The sequence below is a fragment of the Candoia aspera genome, chromosome 5, assembly GCF_035149785.1.
Source record: "Candoia aspera isolate rCanAsp1 chromosome 5, rCanAsp1.hap2, whole genome shotgun sequence".
NCBI lineage: Eukaryota > Metazoa > Chordata > Lepidosauria > Squamata > Boidae > Candoia > Candoia aspera.
Window position 1 is genome coordinate 1,773,733 of NC_086157.1, and position 16,107 is coordinate 1,789,839.

Sequence of the window (16,107 nt, forward strand, 5' to 3'; positions counted from 1 at the left end):
ATTTTTGTGGCAGTCGTTAAATGAATCACATGATCCCTTAATAACATGGTTGTTAAGCGAATCACACAGTCCCCCATCGATTTTGCTTATTGGAAGCCAGCTGGGAAGGTCAAAAATGGCACTCATGTGACTGTGAGGCTGCTGCAACTATTATATGTGCGAGGACTGGCCATAAGTCGGTTTTTTCAGAGTCATTTTAAGTGCAAACCATCACTAAATGAATGGTCATTAAGCAAGGACTACCTGTATCTTAGAAGAAAACAATATGAGCTATTAATGGACCTACTGAATCATCACTCATGCATATTTCTGAACACTGTCCAGGGCAAGGTTGAATAAAGAAGATTATTAACATTAAATAAGAGTGATCTTTAGCTGGAAGGATTTAGACCTTCAGGCCAATCAGAATGGCATCCACTAGAGTAACTGATTTTCCATTCTAGACTAAAAAGCTATGTTAAGCAAGGAAGTTATCAAACTTTTTCCAAAGGCTTGGAAAAGAGTTAACTGAAATGGGATTTGTCAGCCTCTTTAAGTGGTTGCTGAAGGCAGCAGTTGAAAAATGTATCAAAATACTTACTCATAGAGCTGTCAGACTCAATGCATCCCTTCTCCCTTTGCTGTTACTGAGGTTCTCCTTAAAAATTTCCCTGATCATTAGAAATTGTAATACTACTGCAATAGCTCTTTGGTCTGCAGCCATCAGTATCTGTTGGTGGACCGATACTGTATCTGACGGTCTGCCCATTCTTCTCGGAACAGATTCCTAGGATGCTTTAGATTGGAGTTCTTAAATATGGAGACTTATAACAACAGTATCAACTTCAGCAGGCAATGCTGATCAGATAAACCAGTGTTTCTCAACCTTGGCAACTTTAAGATGTGTGGACTTCAACTCCCAGAATTCCCCAGCCAGCGAGGGATCTTGGACAAATGTCTTTGGTTCCACTTCAATATGAACCTGATTTAGACTTCTTGAATTCATATATGAATTTAAACACAATTATCCTTCCTTTTTCCATTTTTCCCAATTTTGTGATGTAGGTCTTTAATCCATAAGGGGCAATTACATGCAAAAATGAAGGCAGACTGTATATCTTTTTAAAACTCTGTGCAAAAATATCTGTGTCTGGGAAAAAAAAACACATAGGGAACTATGTGCGAATTTTCATGCATATGAAAACATGTGTAAATAATATAGAAATGAGACATAAAGATCTTTTGCAGAAAAAAATGTTATTGCGGTTGTTGTTGTAACAGCTTCTTTTCATGGTTTATTGAGATGACAAGGAATGGGTCTGTCAACTCATCTGCGTGCTTGTCAGCTTGCACCATGATAAGCCGGAGATAGGATTTTTCTCTGCCTTTTCTGAGGCAGACAAGGGTTTTCAAAAATGCTCCCTTAAGGGGTGTATTGGATAGCCCTCTTCTCCTGCAATGCAGGACATCAACAACCAGAATTTAGGATTGGTGGTTTCTTTTCCTAATCTGTGCAAGTTCTCTCCCCGCACACCCACCTCGCCACAGTTCTGCTTAAAGAAAAATGCCTTGCATGCTATGATTGGCAATGATCATTAATGTATAAAGCAGCAGAAAATTTACTTCCTGGAGTACCCATCTGTTTGCTTAAAGCTTCAGTAAGTAGAAAAACTTTGATGCTGTCAAGTATAAAAGAGAACATTAAGGAAACTTTTGATAAGATAATGCTATTTCTATTGCAGCTTAAACAACCGCATAAGCACATTACATATTATTCCCTACCACATGCCATAAAATTTGATTTCAATAAACAAAGCTGAAATCTAAATATATCTGGTGTACATGCGTGCATGTGTAATGTGTGTGAGAAAGACAATCTACTCCCTTCTAAAGCCAAAGGGTTCAGTCCTGTACATACTTATTTAACAGATTTACCATGAGGCTCAGTACAATGGATTTCTAAGTGGTCATTTCATCATTATGTATTATGTCTTTTGAGTCATAAAGCCTTCAATGGAAATCCAAGAGAATTAGAATGGAAGGTTGGATCGATTGCGGACTTCTTTAAAAAAAAACTCCCCAAATTAAAAACAAAACAAAGTATTCGTAGAGGGTTTTTTCCCTTTGTTTTTATTTTTTAAAAGTGAAAAGAAAAGCTGCTTTTTGCATTATCCTGACTCCTGTAGCTAGGGACAGAACACAGACCTGCCACAATTGTGTGTGTGTGTGTGTGTGTGTGTGTTTTCCTACTGTTCAAACCATATTAATGAGAACATCATTTTGGAGAACTAATTATTTCTATTTGTCTTGTGTCACACTTTCTAATTCCCCTATATTAGCACAGCCAAAGCAAATTAATTGCTTTTTCAGCAACTGAACCTTGTCCAAGCATGAGCTCCGATTCTCTTCCTGTTTCCCAGTTTCTCCAAGTGCAGGGTGACCAAATTTTCTCTTGATCCCGACTGAAGCTCAGAGACTCTCTCTTCAGACCATATTGCTGCTCACTTGATGAAATGTATAAGTTAAACTGAGCTCCCAGGAAAGATAAAAGTTCTGAGCTGCAAGATTATACATCAGAACAGTTAAAGTGAAATTAAAATTAAATGAATGAATCTCACTGAAGCAAAAAAAGCTGTAATTAATGGTTCCCTTAATTGTCTTCATAAAATATTTGCATGGGTCTAATTTGCATAATTTGCATGTATTAATTAATCTTTCAAAGGAATTTTGTGCTGAGAGAAGCCAAAAATATCTCTTTGTTTTATTTAACATCTAATGAAATATTTATCTTCTTTAATGAACTTCTCATTTTCATTAAAATAAAAGTTGCACAAGTTTGTATGTTTTAAATGTTGTTCTAATTTTTTGTTTTTAAAGAAAAAAAGCCCTTTTGGCTCACAACCTGAATACATTTTTATGTTTTGAGTTACTGGGATGATAGCTACATTAGAAAATGAAGTATTACAATGCATTAGTGACAATCTTGCAGTCTACTAAATGTCTTGTCCAGTGTTTTCCTGAAGTCCTGTTGATCTGTCAAAAATTGCAGGTTAATTTTTCTAAGCTACCATGTTTCATTTAACATCTTTAAAATAAACCCAATTATTTTTGTGAATGTCATTACACAGATACAAAACCTAGCTTGTATCCTTTGTAAAAGAGGCGCAGAAGAGGGTGGAAAATGAATTATGAACAGTGAAGCAAAACCTGCTGAATGTATATTATTAGAGTAAAATTGAATAAACAAGATTAAACTTCATCATTGCAAGGATAGGTCATAATCAAATGAAGTAAAAGCCTTCATTTCAGATAATAACAACAAGATCTTTAATGGAAGTGAATTCAAAAGCAGAAACCATCCTCAGGATAGAAATTAATATTGAAACTGTCAGGTTGAGCTCAGAATAGGGAAGCATTAGGAGAGGAAATGTGATGAAGTGCTTTGCAGAAAGCAATTTCTATAAAAGTTATGGATCAGAAGGACAGTGGTTAGCCTTTCAGAAGCAAAGGCTGGCTCTTACTTAAGGAGGGGACCGCCTGTATCCTAAGGAAATGTATCAAGTTGTTAATGTTGGAGCAGATCGTAATGGGGGAATGCAAAGAGATGGTTACAATGCTGGGTTGCTGCTACACAAAATTTAACATGGTACATAATAAGATTTATGAACGAGAGCTTCATTTTTCAAGGATAAGTACAACACTGTTTGAACAATAAACCTGTACTTGAACTATGCAAACGGTTGTGGTTTCATAGGACAATGAAGACAAATTTATTCAGTCGAGTGACACAATGGAAATGCACCCTCTCTGTTATTGGTGTAAATTCTTTGAAAATTTGAAAACTCCCTAATAAGGAGAAGGGCATTGGAGAATGGGTTTCAGAAGAGGATGCTCCTCTGTGGGGTTTAGAAATTGGAGCTGAGTAAAAACGCTTTGGGGAAGTGCCACTTAGAAAGTAATTTGAAATTGGCCCTTGGATCATGGAATTATATTCACAAGGAGATTTTTTTTTTTTTTGTCATCCTAAAGCTGTTGTGCACAGACCTCTCTGGATGAGGCAACATGCTTGGAGAATTTTGCAGACAGATGAAGTTCTAACAGGAAAAAGGCCACAACCCACACAATTGCCAGTTACCTGGGAAAACCAGTATAATTTGAGAAGCAACTTATTCTAATTTATTCATCAGATTCTTACGTTTCACCTTAACTAATTTTCAAGGGCCACTCATGCACGAGACAGTTAGGTCTGCATATAAACACGTATCATAAAGTATAGTTACTAAGGAGTAACAGTGTTGTATCTGGGGTAACTTAGGAAGAATGAGTGAAATTCCTGATGGCAGTTCTGTAGTCAGACCCCAAAACTAATTCATGGTCCAAGTCAAGATGTCCTAGAACAGAGATACAAATACTGTATTGACAGATGATGCAGAAAAGAATATAGCAAACTATTAAAATTGGTCCCAAGGCTACCAATTAAACTTATAGAGTATGGCGAGCAAACTGCCACTTTTCCAGCATTTTTCATGATTCTGACAAGAATTAAAATCTAGGCTGTAGTTTTACAGGTACTTTAATGGAAGAAAATGAAATCAAACTCAATGGAATTTACTTCTGAGTAGATACAAAATTAGACCACAATTTCGGGCAGCTCAAGGACTTTTAATGCTAAACCTTCTGAATATAATTTTTGTACCCACTGCATTTCTCAGTGTGTCCTGCTACCTAATGCTTCCATTTCCTTCCATTCATTCCTAGAAAATGAATTGGTGCCATGCCGTGCAATGGGCCTTCATTGCTAGCCCATGTCTGCCCCTGGTGTCTGCAGAGGGAAAAAAAGGCTCATATAATGGCAGTGTGGCATTGGGCCTTTTTTGCCTACTGAAAAAACGTAACAGTTAAGTGAATATTGATAAAAGAGACATTTTTCTATTATGTTCTTACTTCCAAAAAGCTTTGAAACAACAGTCTTGAATATTAGCTAGCATATGTTCCAGTGGAAACTTGCCTTTAAAACAAAATATGCCTGAATACTGAAAATGTATATAATTACATACTTAAAATTAGGACAGATATTTTACTTCTCTGTCTGCTGTTTTGACAGATTTCCTTTGGTTAAACAGCAAACAGAACAAGATAACAAAACCAGTGAAAAAAATGACTTAAGAGAGATGTATTTGTCGTTATATTGCTTTGCAATACCTAAAATGCAACAAAGGCTTTGAGGTATTCAGGCTTAGTTGAATACCACAAAACATAGATTATCACTAATTTATTCTTTCCCCTTTTCCGATGTGTCCTTTCATCTGCAGATCAGGCAGTGCCGTCATTACAGATGTTATATTACAAGTGATAAAACAGAGATGCTGATTGAAGCTACAATAAGATCGCTAAACTTTTTCATGGAATACTGCAAGGATAGATCTGTATTTATTTATGATTTCCAAAAATAACATACTATATTAGGAAAATTAATTCCTCTTTTTTCACAAAGTGGTTAAGGCCATTCCTAATTATTGTCCTTGTACGATTTTCTTCTCTGTGGGAAGAGTGTGTCCGTTCTCTTTATTGACTCCCCCAACTTTCAGGAGGAAAAACATGAATACTTCGTGAAAAGGGAGGTAATATTTTTAATCAATTAAAAAAGTGATTAATTTTTAGAACTCTCTTCTAACCACAAACATGCTATCGAAACATGAGAGTCCTCTTAGATGCGGCACTAAGTCACATCTGCCTTATGGAGAAGAAGAGATGGGTCCCCTTTCATCCAGAATGGTCTTTTGCTCCCTCTGCTGGCATTATTGTTATTGTTATTGTTATCATCCATCATCCTCATCATCAAACAATTTGCTTAGGTACAAATATCCGCAAGTGCATTAATACAAATGGTTTGGAACATGGATGCTTTGGAAAGCTGTCTTGCATTTCAAAGGAAGAAGGGAGAAAGATTTGCTGATCAAGATTTCTCCCTTTCATCACAGTGTTCTTTGAATTGTGGGAAGCACAAATTTGCACAGTTTATTAGGAGAACTTGGTGTGTCTTGAATTAAAAGCAACAACCTAACCCTAATCTGTTTCTACGCTTGCAGCTGAATCGTTTGTTTGCCTTCCCTCATTACAGACTGGACGTATTTTTCTAGACTTGCAGATGTAATAAATAAATGGCAAGCCATGTAATGACATAAGTTAATTCCAGTCATGTTATAAATTCTGATGACGGACAGGAAAAGCACTTCACATAGTCACCATAGTCACAGTCCTTCATTTACTATGTTCCATTGTACAGAAGTAATAGGCAGAGATACACTTGATCTTAATTGGGTGATATTTATGTATGGTGCTCTGTTCCACATACATGATTATAGTTGTTTTTGAAGCTACAAGAGACACCTTAAAGCATCTTTGCTCACATTGATTAATATTCTTTTATAATGCCCAATCACCTGGGCTGGTTGGAGATTCTTGGGCTGAAGGGCTGGAAAAAACACCCTTCCTGAGTCATCATCACTGGGAAAAGCTAGCATTAGATGGTCTCAGTGATCTCAAAAGAAAGCACCCTTAGATACATATTAGCTAGGATTTAGGGCTTTCCCATAAGCCTTGGATAGGTACTGCAGACTTCTGGAGTAAAAATGCTGGGGGAAAGAAACAGCAGCTGATAAGATTACTTCCACTTAGAAATTACTTTTCTGTTATGATCTCTTCCATTTTAACATTTTTAAATATGCTTCGGCTTTATCTTAAACACTTTCCTGTGGATAAGATCTTAGATTTCTCAGCACATCAGCCTAGTCTTGGATCTGTGGTAAATAAGAGTTCCTTTGTTTGCATCTTAAATGAGATCTATGGAGGCAAGGCAAAAATTGATTTTATCCTTAGTTAGTTACTCCACTGTACTATTTTGGTAAGGGCTAGAGTTTGTCTTCCATCTTGCAAGATGTTGCTTTTATTTGGATTTCCTGATGCTGTTTTGTCAAAAATTGCATGAATCATTTTCCATTTGTTTGCCTTTGTCTCCTTTTTATTGTTCTTGTTCCTTTTCCTTCAATTATTAAAACGCTGCATTGAATGGAAGGTTAGGATTACACGGCGATACACATTTACCCTGCCTTATTAAAACAAATAAACCCAGCAGTTCTATAATCTAAACGCTCTTGAGCTATGGATCACAGATGCTTTTATCAACATTGGGATGAAGAGGTTGTGTGCTTATGGCTTTCGTGTACAGCTGTTAAATGAAAAATGGCAAACAGCATTCGGTGCCTGCAAAAAATCCCGGGGAAACAAAATAGTTGCTATTTTCAGTAACATTTCCTCGTGACAGGAAATGCCTCCCTTTAACTTAATGAATTACTGTAATTAGGAATGAAAGAGTGCAGTCCAAGGATCCTGTGCTGCCCACCAACATGGCTTCTAGAACGGTTGGGGGCAAAAATGGGCAGAGGCCCACAGTTGGGCCCTTTCTTTGCACTGGTGGAGATTTTAAGTAGGAGAAAGGTGGCCTAATAGCTCATGCTTCCTCAAGATGCTACATTAGCCCTTAAGACTCCTCAGTCCACCCCCTGAAATGGGACCTGGCTCTACCCACTGTCAGAGTGTGCCCCTTGAGATGCCATATAAAGTCCGATGGGACCCTTGAGTCCAAGAATTTGTTTATACCTCAGTACACAGAGAACGGTGCAATATAACAAGCTAAGGAGTCTGTTATGAGATTAGGGAAGAATATAAACATCATCAATAAATAAACAGAACTGAACGTCCCTGCATGGTTCTTTAGCTGGATATGGAATCATCCATGAAGCTGCTTGTTGGACGACTTGCCCTCCTGTTTCTGGCCCTGCTGCCTGCGGGGTCACAGACTTGATTCCAAACTTCCACCCACATTTTTTGATGGTTCTCCTTGGGAATGGGAATTCTGAATGTGTGTGCTTCTTTTTAGCCTGCTTTTCGTTCAAATTAATCCTATAGAAGAATACTATGAAACAAACCAATAAAACACACCCAATTATAAAAGTTTGAACTGTGGAAAACTACTACACAGAACTGAAATTTTAAACACAGCTATGGTAACAGTGACCCAAATGTACAGATAATACTCCATTCCGTGCAGATTCAACATTGGTCTGGGTCAGCAAAGAGACTCAGCCTTTAGTTGAAGTTGGAAGCTAAGGAGAGCGGCACCTAACAATGTTCACAGTGGAGTCAAAAAATTGCAGCCCCATCCCTTTGACACATGGAGTTTCAGTCATGATACTCTGACCACCATCTTCAGTTTTTTGACCCCATGATCCCACTGGCACCAAATGGCAGTTCCCTTCTGCTCTCTTTAGGGCGAACAGCTGACTGAGGTCAACCTTATGGCTGTGTTGGAGGTGAAATAGTGCGGAAATGCAATATTTACACTGGAAAATCAGCTCGAAAGTTTATTTTAGGAACATTAGTTCAGTTGGCATATAGACTTTAGTAGTTTAGCATTTGAAGAGGCAATATAAGAGCTACTCTTTAAACAACCCCCCCCCCCCACACACAAAAAAAATCTGTGAACAAAACTCAGAACTCAGTTGTGAGGATATGCAGTAGGTCGGTTATGGAGCACAGTTGATGCGCTGGAGAAATCTGAGACCTTTCAGTTGGATGACATGCTTCTGTGAGTAAGCGTCCAGGGGAGGATGTTAAGGGGAACATTTATATTCAGAAATAAGGACAAAGATGTTATAGCTTTCTCTTTAAGTGACTTCTCACCAGAAGGAAACCCATTCTCTATGCTAGGTGAAGGAGCAAGGATGGCTCCAGCTGCAAGTAGCCTCCATGTTTTTTTGTAGAAAACAGCCTCTCTCCTTGGTGATGTTCTGGAAGTATACTTTGGAAGACATGGAGTCATCACAGGGCTCCGTATTATTCCATTCACACAATGGCGTCAGAGCTGTGGGTTTATAAAATTAGACCGCCAGAGGAAAGAATGCTAACCTTTCCCCATGAGTTATGGGTGGATAGCTGCAGTATTTTATGTGGGAAACACCTGGTTCCCGGAAGGCCCTTTTACTTACTCCAATGTTGTAGGCCAGATGCAATGAAAAAGTTTTTGGCATGTTAAGCAGTTACCTTTCCAGTAGCACATCAACTGCCCTTGTCTTAAGTCTCCAAAAATAGTTACATTTAAGTCCCTTTACCAGTCTGGTGTGCGAATTAGTGGCTTTTATTAATCTAATTTAACTTAATTTAATTCATTTGATTGAGACACCACCTGATTCTTTTTATTACTAATAGAAACTGTACCGAAATTGAAGCCTCTGACTGAAATGGTTATATGTGATTTATATGTGAGTTTTGACACAGGATTTGCAGTGTATTGGGTAAACATATTTCACAGCTGATCCTAGTCATAAAAGCATCACAGTCAGAATCAAGAAATGGCTAGAACTCTAAAACTACTATTGTATATATCTGTGAAATATTTCTTATATGAGAATAGCTTTTGTGGGTACCTATCAGTCTCCAGGACTAATTCCACATCCTGGTGACATTTCAAATTTGACAGGACCAGGTATCCACTGGGCTTATCCCACTTGACAGTGGGGACATCTGATTTATGCTTGTTTGTTAGTTTGGCAACACAGTTCAAAAACAAGGCTTAAAAGATACGTAAATGTAAACGTGAATCATTAATGACATTAGCACTGCACAGGTTTCTGGGTTCTCTTGAATCACCTGCACAGGTTTACTCTGTGTTCCAAATGTCCCATTCTAGCTTCTTCTTCTTCTTAACGTTTTTCCCGCGCTATGGCAGGGTCCACTAAATGTCCCATTCTAGCTGTGCCAGAAGAAATCCAACCTTTTCCTGAGCTTATCAGTTTGCAGTCAGAACAATGTCCAACAGATTCCCAGCAGATATTTTGGGATGCTTAGAGGTCAGGATCGGCCTCAAAATATTTGCGCTCTTTTGATGTCCCTGAGTTTGTTGAGTAGTCTAGTTTGGTTGTCAAAAGAAGGACATATATTATACCCTCAATGTTTCTTTAAGGGCATATTTTTTAGATCAGGCTTTTAAAGTAACAGTGGATTTCATAATTTAATCATCTCTTCTCTATATGATCTGAGCAACTTTTTAAAAAGGGTACCACTGGTATAAACAAGGGAGTCAGTCCACAGCTGAGTTGGATGCAAATCCATCTAGAGAACTACTCAAAATGGTTGGTTAAAAAGACAAATAGATGCTGGTAATTGCCCCAAGCCAAGGTGTCATCAAAATGACAAAACATGCATTGTGTTTGTATCCAGTAAATAAGTCAGACAAATAACTTAGCAACCAAGATGGCTTAGACTGTGGTGGGATAGAAATGGAATAAATAATGAACAAATGACATGTCAAAATTTCCTCACTGGTCAAGCCTTACTTTCCCTGGATAAGCCAGGGGTGTCCAATTTTTTTGTTTTGATTGAAGCGCTGCCTGGTTCTTATGTGTGGAATGACATAACACAACATTGTGGCGCACATAAAAATGGGTGAGCTTTGATCGTTATGTCACGGTCACCATATTGACCTTTTTGACCACACCCTGTGAACACCTCCAGGATAGGCCCTCCTGAAACTGAAGAGATGTTTCAGTCAAGAGATTAAAATACAAATGGCTTCTCTTTTTCATTTTAGAATGCAAATCATAATAAAAACAACCTTCTTTTGTGCTTCTGAATCAGGATTAATTTCTGCTGGAGTAGGGGCTGCTAAAGAACAGGTTTGCAGATAAAGGTGTAAAAATATAACCTGGTTGACAAATGTTCAGTTATCAGAAAGAAAGAATCACCGGCGTTCAGCAGTATCTGGTAAATATTCTGTCCCAAGCTTCTCACCCACGTTTAGAAATGCACGTAATAGCTGTATTATACGGAGAACTGGACGAATTCTTCTTTGTTTATCATCATACTAGCTGCAATGTTAAGTTCTATTGCTCTACTTTGAATTGTCTTTATTTTCAAACTCGTTTTACTGCCGTAGCCTTTTTAATCAGTTTTTTTTTCATAGATCCCACTTCAGCACAATTAACAGAGGGTTTTTTTTTACAGGTTTAAGAAAACATAGAAATTGTAAAAGCATCAGCAAAGTCAAGTACAGGAGAAAATTTTATTAAAAATAAAGATAGCTAGTATGTTTAAAATAATCTGACATCCAAGTAGCATGAGGAAGAAGAATACTACCAGAGATGAGGTTTTCCTGGGCAGTGTGGTTCCAGAGTGAAAAAATCTGCTTTTACTACCAAGTCCCAAAACTGTTGCAGATATTTTCCAGGAGCAAGGGTTTCCTTTCAGGGTCAAGTAGTGATGATGCAGTAGCAGAAGCTGTTGGATGAAATGAGTTTTAGTTCAAATAGACGGTGGAATTGGGCCATGAAACAGCCTCATTGGATGACCCCTGTTGGGAGAGAGCGGGATCCCGTCATCTTGGTTCTCCGTGTCACTCCAGAGCAGAACGTGGCGTCAAGGGCTGAACTGGCAAGTGACCCCTTGAAGGATTTCGGGTCGTGGAGGCAGACAGGTGGACAAACACTTTCCATCCCTGGTCTTCTTGATTCCACCATATCTGCAGGATCAGGGTTAGAATGCACCTGGGGAAGGTGGAGGGCAATCTTCTGACATGACCTCACATCTCTAAGAAAGAACCCAGTCAGGTCACCCCAACTGTAGGAGTGATTTCTCCTTTTCACTCCCTTGATGTTATTGCTGATTATTGGAGTTAATATTACAGTGGTTTCACATTTTCACATGCCTAAGTTACTGCATGTTGATTTTTTAAAAACAATGTGCAATCATTTACAGAGTAGTCCTCGACTTAAGACCACAGTTGGGACTGGAAATTCCATTGTTAAGCAAGGCAGTTGTTAAATGAGTTATGCCCGATTTTATGACCTTTTTGCCATGGTTGTTAAGCAAATCACTGCAGTTGTTAAGCGAAGCCAGCTTCCCCCATTGACTTTCTTGTCAGAAGCCGTCAGGGAAGGTTGCAAGTGGCGATCACGTGACCCTGGAATGCTGCACCATTGTAAGTGTGAGCTGGTTGCCAAGTGCCTGAATTTTGGTCACATGACCATGGGGATGCTGAGATAGCCGTAAGTGCGAGGACTGGTCGTAAGTCACTTTTTTCAGCACCATCATAACTTCTAACGGTTGCTAAACGAATGGTCGTAAGTCAAGGACTACCTGCATACAGTAGCTTTCAAGCCAGGGAGGTTGAATTAACATAACTTGCTAATAGATAGGAAATGTACCTTCCCTGAAAGATAAAATATGCTCCTCAGCTTTCCTAGGGAAGCTGTTATTGTACTGTTATTCTAAGAAAGAATTTTCCAACATCTTTCTTACGTATATTTCAGATGGAAGGCTTTATCTGAAGAGTACTGTCATGTACTGAATTTGCCCAGTTGGAGCAACGTGCGTTACAGTTCAGAGAACTCTGCAGTAAGACAGCCCGTGTTTCGGCGGTTCTGCAGAAACAAAGGTGCTTTGCAGAAAACATTTTCCCTTCACGTAGCCTTGTGCAGAGATTTTCAGCTTTTGACGGGAGCATCCTCATTGCATTGCCCAGGCTCCACCCAGCGTCACAGAAGGCAACTTACATAGCTCTCTTGTAACAACCAGCTGCCAGGAAATCTGTACTGAGACCCCACAGCAAAACTGTATATTCCCACTTAAGTGGGATAAGAACCACATTCTCTTCTGAATCCTTAGGCACACCAAGGAGATCTTCCACTTCTCATCCTAAGCACTGTTATGTCAAACCAGCAAGATGGCAGAAAAAAAAAAAGAGTATTTCTAAAATGGGCATCAGAAGATTCCTAAAAACTGAAGCTAAATCAAAATATTATATACCTTTTTTTTTCAGATCCTGGGAAATGGATTTTTCACAAATCCTCTCCAAGAGACCAAGGCAATGGTACCTTATAGAACTTAAACCAGTTTTATCTCAACAAAGGAAGTACAGAGTTTCAACAGCATTATTTACTATTTGCAGTAATCACTCTTTTCTTAAAAAAAAGAAGAAGAAGAAAAGAAGGAGAAGAAGAAGGAGAAGAAGGAGAAGAATGCTTATAATTTCTCATGTTAAACTGGCAGTATATTGGGAGAGGAACGACAACAAGTCATACCTTGCTTCTGAAACTGTTCAGGTGTACAGTATATAACCACAAGCCACTCACGGAAAATATTATGTATGCAGTAGTATACTAGATTTTAGAAAAACAACAATTTTAGAGAATATGTTTTGTCACCCTGTTGGTCCAAACACCATCTTTCTAATTTTAACGCATGCAGGCATGTAAATATTTGTCTTGAAGTCACAGTGTTAATGAAGGGAAACTTAAGCATCTGGGAGTGGTGGCCACATTTATATGTATATGGTGTGAGAGGGCACTTTTCGGAGTGGGTTGTGGCCCCCAATCGAGTCAACTCCCCAGAAATATTTTTCTATATTAATGTCATATTACTTCAACATTGCTGGGGAAGGGGAAAAAAAATCCCCAAGGCTGTAAAGACACTTGATGTATCAGCCCAATGCCACGTAGAGCTAAGTGATGGATTTAAAGTCTTTTGTCCTTCCTACCCACCAGTGTAGGCAAGTCTGGTTCTGTGTTATTTTTATCGTCTTTATAAAAATGGTATCTGTTTTTCACCTTTGTGCTCATAACTGGAAGCAAGCTGAAAAAGAGTGTTTTCTACATCTTCAATTTTCTTCTTGGCTCTGCCTACTTCTCTAAGTTACCCCTTTAAAGCCTACTTGGAAGATTGTTCATGCTTTCTGGATCTCTAATGTTTCATGCAGAAAAAGCCTTTGATATGAATTCGTAATTGGGAACACACAGTAAGTGCTCGCTCATCTGAATGACCTGCAATGTGTCCAAATTTAAATCTGTTGGGAAGGCAAACTTTGGGGCATCAGAGAGTTGCTGAATCTGGGCTTTGTTAATTTTGGCATGCGTATAGACCACCTTAATTTTATGTCTTAAAAAGTATCTTTAAAACACAAAACGAAACCTTTATTACAGGAGGGTTTTTTTTTAAGTCCTTAATACTTAAGAAAATCTTAGATAATTCCTTTAAAAAAAATAGTGCAGTCTTTAAAGGGTTAACGGCTATCATTTGACGAACTTTGTGGCAAACGGCTAGTTTTATGAGAAGAGAGAGGGGTTTGAGTTGTTTGCTTCCTGGCAAAAATGGTGGTCGTGGTATCTGCCATTCCTTTGTCCTGGCAAAAAGACCCACCCATGAGTCCGTGTGATCATTTTTACAGTGTATTCTTTCGAGACACTGTAGGTATTAATCATTGTTTGGTTTGGAACATAAGTAAATGGAGATGCTAATTGAGGAGAAGTATATCTTGTTAAAACACGTGTAAATATTACAGTTCATGAAATGCTACCGTATGATGAATCTGGGTTTCTTCTCCCTTTAGTTACCCAAGATTTTTTTTTCCTTTCGCCTAGAATATGAAGAAATGTTGTGTTCATGTTATTGTTTAAATGCTTTTTGTATTCTTAAAGATATTAATGTCTAGTTGTTCTATATTATAATCACCTTTTGCGCTCTATGCAACCCTTTGGAACAGAACATTCTCATCTTCATGTAGGACCTATGAAAATTGTCTATTTTTATCTATATATTTAAAGTTTTCTAAAAATGAGAAAAAAAGTTATTATGAATTTTGTTGTACAAAATCTGTACAAAATCTGTTTTTACATCATAATGCAAGAATTGGATAATTTTTCTATGGTAGCCTAGTTATCTGAGCCTGGTTTCATGTGAGAACCACGTTTCCTGGTATTGTATTTAATTTTCCTCTTTTTTTTTTCCTCCTCCTCCTTTTCAACAATCTGCTAATAAAACTGTCTGAAATTTGCCTGTGACTTTATTTACAGTTCATATTTATTAAATTTTGTGAAATGTGTAACATAGGAGGAATATTTACTTTCTAATGGGAGGCATCTTAAAACAACATCAGTCAGCTGTTTGGAATACGAGAACAATGCTGAATGATTTCATTTAACATGCAACCGCTTCTAGCTCTAATATGAATTACTGTGGTGAAGAAAGGGAAAAAAAAAAACATCATAAAAGCACATTCTGTGGTTATTGTTTAACAAGCAGATTTTCCTTATTTTGTTTCTTGCCAGCTAAGCAAACCGGCCCCATCTGCATGATTTATTTATGTACATTTCTCAGTTTATGAAGCTGTTATTTGTACCTTTTCCCCGTTATATTGTGATATTCCCAGGATTCTTATTTTACAAAGCTTTGTGCTGAATAATGTAAAGTGGACACACTGATGGAAGAAAACATGTTATTTCCATAACTACAGGAGTATAGAGATTTCTTGCTCTGGTGTCTGCAGACTCTCCTCTTCTCTTCTCAAATTCCACCTCCAGGTTCAGCAAGATACTTAGAAACTTTTAACATCTTAGTGCACAGTCTCACTGTTAACTGCAGGCTCAACATACAGACTCAGTGAATTAGATGAATCTTGTTCGGAAGATTTTTTGTTCTGCTTTCAAAAAATAGTTTGAAAAAGAATCAATAAAATGTGGTTGCATCATTCTCTGGAACAATTTTATAAAAGTGTTCCCCTTCATTCACCTAACTGGTAGCTTATCTGCTCATGGTATTGCATATAAACAAATTATTAAAATAGCATGTGAATCTTCTTGTACCATAAGAGAGACAATTGGTGGCAATACATTAATTTTTGTTTTGCCAAACTGTTCCACATACTCCATGTACTGAGCTGGACATCTTACCCAGGTAGGAAAATAAGTTGTTACCATGTGTATCCCAAATATTTCTTGCTCTATTTTTTGAAATGAGGAAGATGATAGATTGTACAATTAACATACTTGCTCTTTGCTCTTAGGTGTAACAACAAACCAGGTTAAATGGGTTCCTTTCATTAGTCACAGTACTGTACCGTTCTGCTAGCAAAATTCCACATAGAGAATTTCATGTTACCATGGAATATATGACCCGATTTCAAATTTTCTTTTATGTTCATCAACAACTCAGTTCTGTTGTCACAGACAAGTAAATACAAGCTGTGCATACAACAACCCTATTTTGCCCTACTTTATTGATTTATTCCTTGTTATCCGT

The 16,107-nt window shown here is 37.9% G+C and overlaps 1 protein-coding gene across 3 annotated transcripts in view; it reads left to right on the plus strand.

The window, feature by feature from the left end:
- DACH1 (dachshund family transcription factor 1) overlaps nt 1–14,863 on the plus strand; it is a 304,668-nt gene extending 289,805 nt beyond the window's left edge. For all 3 annotated transcript variants that reach the window (XM_063304540.1, XM_063304541.1, XM_063304539.1), the window contains exon 11: nt 12,345–14,863. In XM_063304540.1, coding sequence (XP_063160610.1) covers nt 12,345–12,382 — 38 coding nt within the window. In that variant the 3' untranslated portion in view covers nt 12,383–14,863. The remainder of the gene's footprint in view (nt 1–12,344) is intronic.
- Nucleotides 14,864–16,107: the final 1,244 nt, after the last annotated feature.